The sequence below is a fragment of the Myotis nattereri genome, assembly GCF_964212035.1.
Source record: "Myotis nattereri genome assembly, chromosome: 5".
Taxonomy (NCBI): domain Eukaryota; kingdom Metazoa; phylum Chordata; class Mammalia; order Chiroptera; family Vespertilionidae; genus Myotis; species Myotis nattereri.
Window position 1 is genome coordinate 46,712,864 of NC_138080.1, and position 12,537 is coordinate 46,725,400.

General features: G+C 42.8%; 1 protein-coding gene across 1 annotated transcript in view; it reads right to left on the bottom strand.

The window, feature by feature from the left end:
* Positions 1-12,537, bottom strand: part of SPMIP2 (sperm microtubule inner protein 2) — a gene marked incomplete at both ends in the record, with an annotated part of 72,439 nt that overhangs the window by 39,289 nt on the left and 20,613 nt on the right. The window contains one exon of the mRNA XM_081092755.1: positions 2,022-2,254. Within this exon, the coding sequence (XP_080948881.1) occupies positions 2,022-2,254 (233 nt within the window). The remainder of the gene's footprint in view (positions 1-2,021; positions 2,255-12,537) is intronic.

The window sequence follows — 12,537 nt, forward strand, 5'->3', positions numbered from 1 at the left end:
ATGCCGAGCTCAAAAGGTTCGCCATCACTGCCCTACACCAATGTTGCGGGTTTGATCCCCGGGCAGGGCACACACAAGAATGCATAAATAAGTGGAAAAACAAATTGATGTGTAGGTGTCTCTCTCCTCTCTCTCTCTCTCTCTCTCTCTCTCTCTCTCTCTCTCTCTCTCTCTCCCCGCCTCCCTTCCTCTCTCTAAAAATCAATGATAAGAAAAGAGAAAATTACTAACAAAATTCAAAATGCCAGGGCCAAGAAAGTGCAGAGATGGGAAGCAACAGCCCTTACAGCTTGTGTCAAACCAGACCAACTCCTGAGTGTGCCGCGAGCTGGCAGAGAAAATGATTGGATGGCTCGCACTCAATCCCATGGGGGTTAAAAGGCCAGGGCTGCCAGGCAGAGGGTGACTCGAAGCCACCTGTGCAGTCCGAACGGGATAAACACCTCCTGGAAGGTGAAGTCGTGGCTGACGTCTCTGGTGGGTTCCCAGCTTGCTTCAAAGACCAGGCATGCTTGAATGCACGCCATTTGAGCAGACAAATGTGTTCTAAAGTTAAAGATGAAAAAGGAAGAGAAGCTATACGCACTCAGGACAGGCAGACAGACTGAGGGCTGTGCTCCAGAGCAGGGCACTGGCCAAAGGCTAGTCACATGGCAATGACTGTTCTGGACTCTTCCAACCAGCTGCCTTGCCTTGGGGCCATACTCTCCTTGCTGGTGGTCAGTTTTGATATTTAATTAAATTTTGGATCTTCGTCTTTAGTGCCCAAGTGGAACAGGACACAGCTGAAAACCTGGGCATTCATTTCATTGCACTGGCCCTGAGTGACAGTAACCACACCCGCAGTGCGAACAGCCGGCAACCCCAGAGCTAAGAGCTGAGAGGTGATGCCAACCACGTGAGATGCATCATGCTTAGTGCTTTGTTCTCATGTTTAACCCTCACAACATAACAATAATAATAATAACAACAGTGAACACACAGAGCACCCCCTTCCCAGCACTTCGCAAATATTAACTTGCTTAGTGTTTCCAACAGCCCAATAAAGTAAATAAGATTCATAATGAAACTGAAGCCAGAGAGAGGTTAAGGGACTTGCCTAAGGCCACTCTCAGGTAGTAGGTGGCAGAACTAGAACAGGAATTCAGAGATGTTATGAAGTGGGCTCTCTAAACACTGCCTTGAGGAGAGGAGGGAGCAGGGACGCAGGGAGGTGAACTCCCCAGCCCAAGGCCACATGCCAGACCTACCTCAGGGCCAGGATTTGAACCCAGGTCTGTCTGATAGAGACTGAGCTCCCGATCACTCTCCTGTACTGCTTGCTGTACAGGCTGGGCCAGCAAAGGGCTTTCCTTTTGTTAAACTTGACTGTATGAGGCTGTACTCTACGGCCTTAAGATTCAAGGAAATGCAGTCACTGCCTAATCGATACATGTTCCCTTTTCAGACACTGCAAAGGCCTGCCTGGAAAAAAGTCTGAATGCTTACATTTTACTTCTAAAATCAGCTGTGCTGTCTTCCTCCACAGAGGAGACTGTATGGGCTCGTCCCTGCATTTAAATCACCGAGAGGAATAGACAAGGTTTCTAAGGTCCCTCTGGAACTTGGATCCGAAGGCACTAGCCACACAGTGGGTTTCAGAGACCTGGGACTCATCTGTTCGCTGTCCATCCAGCCCAGCCTGCTTTTACCCCACCCACTCATGAGCGAGAGCGGGGAGGGGCCGCGTGTGACTGTCGCAGCATGCATGTGAACCTGAAGCATCCCCAAGCCAAACTCCAGTGAGTTTGTGTTACCACGGCTTCCTTTTCTTCACACCTCTCCTCTCACGGTTTAAGGGACCTAAACGGGAAGGGTGGTAGCAAGTACGTTTCTTCACGCAGTTACTTTTCTGCCAAAATCAAATGCCATCCTTTCTCCATCACAGACCAAGACCATACTGTTTCCTATGAAAGCAAACTCTGCAAGCATTCAAATCAGACAACGGTATGCTCTGAAGAACAGAAAATGAAGAGTGATACCTTGATGTGAAAGCCACTCTCGCGCCTCGTTTTGTTGATAAAATCACACTCTGGTATTCCCCAGCCGACTTCACCCACATACGCGTGCTTGTATTGGGCTGGGAGGCTGCCGCAGGAGGCAGGCCTCCATAAGTAGCCGACGTCTCCAGATCTCTCTAATGTCGGATGCAGTTGTCCTGCATAGGAGGTGTGCTGCTGAATTCTAGGTAGATAATCCTTTTTATAATCGGGGCCTTAAAAAGACAGAAGAAAAAAAAAGTACTTAATAAAATCTCCACACTTTATTTGAAGATGCTTTTGCTATCTGAAATGGTAGAAATAATAATAGGTAATAATTTTACTATGTTCTAGGTCAGTGATGGCAAACCTTTTGAGCTCGGCGTGTCAGCATTTTGAAAAACCCTAACTTAACTCTGGTGCCGTGTCACATATAGAAATTTTTTGATCTTTGCAACCATAGTAAAACAAAGATTTATATTTTTGATATTTATTTTATATATTTAAATGCCCTTTAACAGAGAAAAATCAACCAAAAAGATGAGTTCGCATGTCACCTCTGACATGCGTGTCATAGGTTCGCCATCACTGTTCTAGGTGTTATTATAGGCCATTTATGTGTGTGAATTCAGTTAATCCTTATAATAACCAAATGAGGTAGGTGGTACATTTTCCCCAGTTGGTGGGTGGGGAACCGAGGTGCAGAAGGATGGGTTATTTGTCCAGTGTCACAGCTAACCAGCTCTTCGTTCCCTGACAGGCCGTCCCACAAACCGAGCCTTTCATTACCCCCACTAAATGACTTTGCTTATAATCAACTTAACACAGGCGCATTTTATATATTAAAAAACCTCACCTGGGGGTGTTGTATCTAGATAGATAAAACCCGAAATAAGAATTAGAAGATCCCCAAATATATCAGAAGCAATTGGAAAGTGGAGAAGACTATCATGTGAGAAGGACCACCGATGACAGATGATGATCCAAGGTGGGGTAGTTAATAAATATTGGTATTTTATTTTTATTTTATTTTTAAAATACATTTTTATAGATTTCAGAGAGGAAGGGAGAAGGAGAGAGAGATGTAAACATCAATGTTGAGAATCATTGATCAGCTGCCTCCTGCACGCCCCCTACTGGGAATTGAGCCTGCAACCTGGGCACGTGCCCTAACCAGAAATCAAACCATGCTCAAGCACTGAGCCATGCCGGCCGGGCTAAATATTGGTATTTCACTAGTAAATGTAAGACAATGACTAAGAAGCAATTGATGAATTGTGAAAGTGGATGAAACAAGCAAAAAAAGGAGAGAAGGTCTGGAGAAGTATCACTGCAATAAACTTGGTTTTGAAAGTTGATGATGTGAAAATATAAAGGGAGCTAAGACTTTGGGGAAGAATAGTACTGACTACAAATAGACAATGACATGCTGGCCGAGGAAGAGTTTCAGAAGCCCCAGGACCAAAACGTGTGCAGGATTGTACGGACAGATCGGGGACTCAAAGGAGGAACTTCATTGCAAAGACCTCAGAGGCAGGAGCTTCTGTGGTCACACTGTGTGTCACTTGGACCCCTGCTGGCCCTGTGGCTTCCTTCACTTTGTCTTGGATCAGTGAGCTCAGTATTTGCAGAGCACAGGTGAGCTGGGGTTTCCACCATTCCGATGGAATGGTCAATGTCGCAACAGATCTGTGGTTGGGAGAGTAATCTAAGCTTTCCAAGGAAGTTGAAAACATTCTTCAGAGACATGATTTTGGCAGATGTTTTCACATCCTCCTAATCTTCTTTGCTCCCCATGACGCATTGAGTATTCGCTGTGGCTAATTTCCCTGGATGAATACATTGTGGCTTCAATTTCATTGGCTGCGGGCTTTCTTTGGTAAAGTATAGAATGGCCAGAGCATGAAAGTCTGTTTTCTCTCTCAATACAACAGGTCTTGAGGTCTCACCTACAAAACTCCTGTCAGAAGGAAATTTTTGCAATCTCTTCTAAATAGTGTGAAATACAGAAAAATTGTGTCCGTTTTTCTGGGATTTCAGTGGATGTTTTATGCCAGTATTTTTCCAAATGTTTCATCAAATAATCTCCCATGAGTGCACCTGAAAAATATATGTACAGGTGTGGTGGGGTGGGGAAGGTGGGGGTGCTGCATACTCAAGTACATTTGGGAACACTGTTTGCTACATTTGCCTTTTAGAGATTCGCAGCACATGAAAGTATATTAGAAGTTGTGAGAAATCCCGTGATAAATAAACCTGCTTACAATTATGCAATGTAGAGTTTCTCAATCTTATTTAAACATGGCACATTACCCCCATTGGATCATGGGGTCACGTGTACGAATCCCACAGACTTGGGGAAATACTGATCCTGTGTGTGATGTTTCCATTATCCTTTAAATTTTGTCATCACCACACTCTACCATAAATGTTAGAGCAGATATCTATTATATCTGCAGTTAGTTCCTTAGTTAGTCTGTTCTGTGGACCACAATACACATTTTTAGGAGAGCCACCACTTGACAGCTGAGGCAAAAGCACTGAGTTGTGAGAGAAACCAAGATGGTGGCATAGGTAAACACCTGAAATTGCTGCCTCGCACAACCACTTCAAAAATACAACTAAGAGACAAAACGGACATCATCCAGAACCACAGGAAGGCTGGCTGAGTGGAAATTCTACAACTAGAAGGAAAGAGAAAAGCACACTGAGACTCAGAGGAGGTGCCAAAGTAAAGTGCAGAGGTACGGAGGTGCACGCACGTGGAAAGGGCTGGCAACTGAGGACACGGTAGTCTTTTTCAATCAGGAGGGAGACACAAGCTCCTGACTGCTCTGAACTCCAATTCCAGGCGAGTCTCTGGGGACCCAGACTCATATGGGGAGAAATTGGACTGTCTGGCATCGGGGAGCTCGAGGGAGGCTTTCTCTCAGAGGTGCTTGCAGTGATTACTGGGACACTGAGACACGGGGCGTCTTAGGGTAGAACTGGGGAGCAACCATAGCTGCTTGCTCCGCCCTGTTGATCCCCTGAGACCCTGCCCCACCCAAGCTATGGGCAGAGGCTTTTGCATATAAAAGGCCTGGCCCTTTGCAATCTGAAAATTACCTAACAAACTGCAGCTGGGTCAGAGAGACCCAGAACTTCCAAAAGAAGGCTCAAGGCCCCACAGCTGCTTGCATTGCTTCACAGGTTCGCCATCACTGGTCTATGCTGGATCTGATTCCCTGCTTAAAAGTAAAGCTTCCAATTCACGTTCAATCTATGTTCTCTTTATTTTCCCTTTAACAGTTATCCCTGTTCAACTACTGTTGTTACATCCCTTAGTGTGTTTCTGGTTAGTTGTTTTCTTTGTTGTTGTTTTCCTGTAGTAACTATTTTTGGATCTTTCATCCTCTTCCCCAAAACTCCCGCCCTCCTTTTGCCAGTGATGAAGTTGGCAGCTCCTGGGTTAACGAAACCCTCACCTGCCTGTCTTTGGAGTTCTCTTTCATGTTCAAGGGCTAAACTCTGGTGGATTATTTGCAGCTGTAATGCTTAAATAGAACTGCCGACGCTGCTCACTCAGCCCTCACGCCTCTTCCACCTTGACTGCGGGGAAGGAGATGTGCTTCATTAAAACCTGCACCAGGCTTCGTGGCTCCACATCTCTCCATCTTCCCACCCTGGAAACTGCAGCTTCAAAGACGGTAGGAAGACCCCCCCCCCCTCGCCTCTCTTCTATGGGCCTGCCCGGCATTACTTGCTCATTTGTGTCGGAAATGCTAACGTTACAGTTAAGGATGTGGTTCTGAAGCTAAACTGCTGTGGGTTCACAGGCTGGCTTTGTCTTGTGTTGGCTTTGTGACCCGGGGAAAATGATCCAGCGTCTGAATTACAGGTTCCTCCTCTATAAAATAGGAAGAGTGATGTCTGTCTTACAGCGTCGTTGGAAGGAAGGGAGAGAATCAATTTTACGTCAATTTTTTTTTAAAAGTGTCAAATAAACAGGCAAAAACACTGCTATATACATTTGTTCTTCTTCCAAACAATAAACCTCCTGTGAACAATCGGAAAACATTAGGGACAGCTTCCAAGAAACTCAAACTGCCTCCAATAAGCTCATGGGGTTATTGTGTTAATAGGGTGTTTTATAAGATAATTATGCATAGAATTATAAATGGGAATTGAGTTATGAAGAATGAGAGAATTCACTTGATATGCATAGTTTAAATAATGATTCTACTAATATTGATGACACCCTACTGTGTGCCTGGCACTGGGTCAGTGTGAAAGGAACAAAGATGCATGTGGCGTGGCCTCTGTTTCTGATTTCTCATATGCTAGTGGCTGAATGTTTGTGTCCTCCCCCAGATTCCTATGCGAATTCCTAAGGCCCAATGTGGTGGTATGTGGAAGCTCGGTCTTTGGGAGGTGATTAGGCCATGAGGGTGGAGCTAACACGCATGGGGTTAGTGCCCTTTATAAAAGAGGCCCAGAGAGCGCCCTCACCACTTCTGCCATGTGAGGTTATAGCGAAAAAAACTGGCCATCTCTGAAGCAGGGCGCAGTCTCCCACCAGACACAGAATCTGCCCCTCACCAGATGCCCTTGACTTGGGACTTCCCAGCCTCCAGAAGTATGAGAAATAAATTTCTGTCGTTCACAAGTCCCCAGACGATGGTATTTTATTATAGCCGCCCCCAATGGACTAACACATCATCCAGTCTGAAGGAGACCGCACCCACCTCCTCTAGGAAACAGTGTCTGCTCTCAAGACAGACATTGCTGTTCGCTGACACTTTAAAGTACAGTTTGACCTGTTTCACGTGTGTGCGTGGCTTTCCGAGCTGTTTCCTGAGTGTGTGTCTTGTCCCTCTGCTTATCAAGCAACCTCTCACTCGTGCCCTTCAGAGACGTAAACTCTCCTATTTGCTCTGTAACTTCCCCAGTAACGAGAGCAGCGCAATACTGTCAGCAAATGCTTGGTGAGGTTTGTTGCAAGAACAACTACTTTATCACTGACGTTGCTGATGTAATAATAATAATAAAACCTCTATTTTTCCCAGTGAGAAAGAAGGCAGGATTCAAAGTTTTACCAACACCCCCGGACTTTTAAAAACAACACTGACAGACTCGCCATGACAAAACTTGCATCCATATGACTGTCCACGTGTTCCTCTCACCTGAAGGGGAAAACTAAATATATAATGAAAAATGGGTTTCAGTGTTTGGGGTTTTTATGGTGTGGAATTTTCATACTATAAATGGACATGAAATGGTCCATTTTAGTAGAAGAAACTTTACCATTTATTGAGACCGGCTCCAGACGTTCCCATGAAAAGGGATATTAATAAGATCTATGAATGCAGAACTAATAAAAACCCATTAGAGTACTGCAAGAAACAGGAAATCCATCACAAAATGGATGAGATAAGAAAACTTATGTCATAGAATAAGATCTGAGGCAGATGCGTCCAGGGTTGTTTAACTCCATAGGTCAGGGATGGTTTCAGAATCGTAGGTCCTTCCCATCTCTGGGCGGCATCCTCAGGGCACCAGGGCACCTTTGCCTTCAGGCAGCTCCTCCTCAGGTGTCAAGGAGGCTGTCACAGCGTCAGGGACCACATGCAGGCATCATCCTGCCCAAGGGGGTGTGGGTTTCATCCCGTGGAGCAGCTTTTCCTAGAAAACCCCAGTGGATTCCTCCTGTTTCCTTGTTTCCTTTGGTTGGCCAGCGCTGAGTCATTCATCCTCCCTGAGGCGTTGCCCTGGCAGGAGGATGGGGATTTCAGTGACTGGCTTGGATGAATCAGGGTGTAATCCTGAGTCATGTGAGGCCAGGCTAGACACCCAAACAAAATGCAAGCTTTCTAGAAAGGAAGGAGCGGATACTGGCCTCTGGGTTATCTGCTGCAAAGCATCAAGGGCAACATTTCTCACAGAGAAAAAAAAAATCTCAATCTCTCTTTCTCTCTCACATACACACACACACAGTGCAACTTTTCATTGCTGTACAATCTCCTTTTAAGACAGCAGGAGATTATTTTAAGTCACTGCTCACTCTCCTGCGGTTCCTGATCACGTGCTAAACTATAATTTGGTGTTTATGCTCTCAGCCTTGAGGGTATGGCTTTATACTGAAACAAGACAGAGCAACTGAGGCAAGCCAGGGGCGCCTTCAGGAAATGCAAGGGAGAGAGAGCAGTTGTTGGTGTTTCTCTCCAAACCCTTTGATCCGAGCAAACCTTTCTGTAAAGGGCCGAACAGTAAATGTTCTAGGCTTGCAGGACATACTGTCTCTGTCTCAACTCCAATGCTGCCATCATAGCTCGAAAAAAGCCATTGACAATTTGTGAACTATTGTGTGCCTATGTTCCAATAAAACTTTACTTATGAACACTAAAATTAGAATTGTATATAATTTCACATGGCCACGGAAAGTCTTTAATTGTTCAACCACAGCGAGTGATCATTTTAGCTGCAGGAAACCAGGCGTCATCAAGCCAGATTTGACCCACCGGCTATAGTTTACTGACCCCCTGATCTAGAGTGTGTCTCATATTTGCCTTTTGTCCTCTATGAATATTTTATTTATTTTTATTATTTTAAAAATATATAATTTTATTGATTTCAGAGAGAAAGGAAGAGGGATGAGAGAGAATCACTGATAGGCTGCCTCCTGCACACCCCTCTTGGGGATCAAGCCCACAACCTGGGCACGTGCCCTGACTGGGAATCGGACTGTGACCTCCTGGTTCATAGGTCGACACTCAACCACTGAGCCACGCTGGCTGATTTTAGATAGGAAACTTCCCTATTTGTTAGAGTCAAATGGTTGACTCCACCACTGCGAAGATGAGTATTTCATTCACGTACTGGTGTAACTGCATGAGAGAAGTTACTTTCTGTGTGCACAGCAGGTCCCAGCTGAGAGCGTTGCTTTATCTGACCTTGCTGATGTTCGTTTGGCCCCATCTCAGCTCTGACTCTGTGACCATTGATTTTCTTATTATTGGAGTTGCATAAGTGGCCGGTGAGGAGAGGCAACTATATCAACCTGCCAGTGCAAATGAAACATAGAAAAGTGGGGTGGGACACAAAATGATACAGCTAGCTGGGAAGAAATTACAGTGGGTGGGAATGACACCGATCCCGCCGTGCTGGAAGGAACGGAGAGGCAAAGCAGTGCTCCATGAGAGCTCTGAGAAATGACAGTATTTACCGCTGAATCCTCAGAGAAGAGGGTGACTAACACTGGACTGGGGGGAAATGGTGCTATGGGATGTCAAACACACTGTTGACTTAATACCAGCTTTGCTTCAAAAAGAGAAGAGAAAAGAAATGTACCACTTTAAACATAGGCATTGTCAGTAAGGCACATCACAATTACAGACCAGGGAAATGTAATTTATTAAAATAACACTTTTTAGCCTACGTGAAATATGGCCTTTTCCTCCTCTGTTCCCCGGATAAACAGTACATCAGAGCAGGATTGTTTATTTCTAGACGACAGGAAGTGACTTCAGTCTAGACCAGGGCCGTTTAGACTAGGAAGTGGTATTTCTCAACTTGTAAATTATGTAATAAACAAGTAGAAATGGCAAAAGGTATGCTGTAAGAAAAACATGTGAACATGCTATTTGGATTGTTGAGAAATATTTCATTGGAAAAAACAAGGAAGTGGTAATCAACAAATAGTTACTATTTACAACAGATAGGTATCTTTCATTATACCTTTACCCTTCTCTACGACACGGCTCCCAGACAGTTAAGAGAATCGAAATAAAGTGATTCCTTACTTATTCCAGAAATGGATTGCATTACACAGCGGCACTTTGCTATTACAATGGATTTGTGAAAAGGTGAATTATTAGACTCACAAAGCCACATGAGAGCAGAGGTTAAGAAATTATAAATTATTTTAAATTTCTTTATGAGTTTAAGTGAATGTCCTGACTTTAAGGATCTATTTTCCCAGTCCTGTGAGCAAACGTTTTCTTCTAGAATTAATGTGGTGTAATAAAAGGAGCACATAGGTGGGGAGAATGAATGGCAGTTGGGATGTTGGCCTTGACCTTACAGCCATTGGCTGAGAAGACTTGGGAAGTCATTTCATCTTCCTTGGTTCACCTCAATTCCTTCTTATTTCCCCCCAATAACTTTACTGAGGTGTAACTGACATACAGTAAACTGCATATATTTAAAGTGTAAAATTTCTTAAGTTTTACGTATGTGTACACACATGAACAAGGTGGCCAGATTAAAAAAAAAAATCCAGTTAAATCTGAATTTCATATAAACAGCAAATAAATTTTTAGTATGTTTCAAACATTGCATGACACATACTTACACTAAAAATATTCTTTATGTTAAAATTCAAATTTAATTGTTTTTTACTTGCTAAATCTGGCAATCCTGTCCACGGGAATACCACCACAATCAAGATAAAGAACATATCCATCGATTCCCTTTGTAAATCCTTTCCTTTCCCACTCTCTGACCATTCCCATACCCAGGCAACCACTTATCTGCTTTCTGTTACAATGTGATTAATTTGCACTTTCTAGAATTTTGTATAAATGACATCATACAGTGTTCTCTCTCTCTTGCCTGGCTTCTTACACTAAGCATCATTATTTTGAGATCATCCTTATTATAACATGAACCAACAGTTTTTTCTTGTTTATCATCGAATAGTCTGGATGTGCAACAAATTTGTGTTATCCATTTACCTGTTAATGGACTTTTGGGTTATTTTCAGTTTGGGACTGTTACAAATAAAGCCACTGTGAACGTTTCTGTATAGGTCTTTGTATGGACAAATGCTTTCATTTCTCTTAGTTAAATGCCTAGGAGAGGAATGGCTGGGTCTTATGGTGTGTGTATCACCTTTTTAAGAAACTGTCTAATTGTTTTCCAAAGTGATGCTACGCTTTTACACTCCCGCCAGTATCTCTGAGCTCTGGTTGCCCCACATGCGAATACTTGCTGATGTTTGCCATCCTCATAGGTGTGCAGTGGTATCTCATTGTGGTTTTAATTGGCACTCACTTCTCTAATGACTAATGATGTTGAGCATCTTGTGGTTATTTGCCATCTGTGCACCTTCTTTGATGAAGCATCCGGATCTTTTGCTCATTTTTAAAATTGTGTTGTTTTCTCATTGAGAATTTTGAGAGTTATTTATATGCTCTGGATACAAGTCCTTTGTCAATACACACTTTGAAAATAGTTTCTTCTAGTCTTCCCTTGTATTTTTATTCTCTTAACAGTGTCTTATGGAGAGTAGAAATTTTTCATTTTGATCAAGACCAATTTATAAAATTGTTCCTGTATGGATCATACTTTAGGTGTTGGATCTGAAAAAGATTCTTGCCAAACTTAAGGTCACAGATTTTCTCCTATGTTTTCTTTTAGAAGTTTTATATCGTTTTAGGTTTTTCATTTAGGTCTATGATGCATTTTAAATTAATTTTTGTATTTGATGAGAGATATGGATTGAAATTCAATTTTTGTGTGTACAGACAACCAATTGTTCTAACACCATTTGCTAGATGATTCTTTCTTCACTGAATTGCCTTTCACCTGTTTTAGTGACTATATGTGTGTATATATATATCACTAAATATATGTATCATTAAATATATATGTCTGTAAATATATATATCACACACACACACACACACACACACACACCCCGTCAGTTAACTGAGTCCCGTGTAAAATGTATTTCTTTCTGTGGGCTGTAATCAGAAAAGTTTGAAAGCCACTGACATAATGATCACCCGAATTACTTTTTCTCTCTCCTTTGGTCTCTTAATCATATTTATCACTTCTATACATTCAGTCCTCCCCATTGTTTCAATTCCCACTGTTCCTCTAAAACTTCATTTCCTGTGGAAGCATATTTATGACCACCTGAGGAAACCAGTTGCCACCACTTCTTCCATTTTCTCCTCTTCCTTTGCTGTACAAGGAAATGATGAAATGTTTTATTTCTCCCTACCAACTTTATATCACTCTCTGTGTAATTCACACTCTGCCCTTCCATTCACGATTTCTTGTGGTTTGCAGCAAACCATTTCCTTTTTCATCTGTTTTGCTTCATTGGGAGGCATCATGGTGTGGAGAAGTGATGGACCACACTTCCTCTAAATTCTATTTCATAATAGGTTCGTAACCTTCTTCAAAATACTTCCTGTTTCTCAGGCTCAGTTCTTTATCTGGAAAATGAAACATCTAACCACCTCATACAATTGTTGTAAGAACTAAGAAGATATATTGTATGTAGCATATGTATGTGGTATCTGGACACGTACCTGGAACAAAACAGATGCCTAGTGACAGTTATTATCAAATTATGTAACTTCTAACCATTTCTGTTATTTCTGTCACCTTCTACCATGTCCATACCTTCTTCTATGCTAGTGCTATTGTAGCCTATACAATATTGGGACTGAGGTGATTAGGTGCAATGCCTTGAACAACTGTAGTGGAAATGTTTAAGGATATTATGCAGGGAGTATCATGGTGCCAA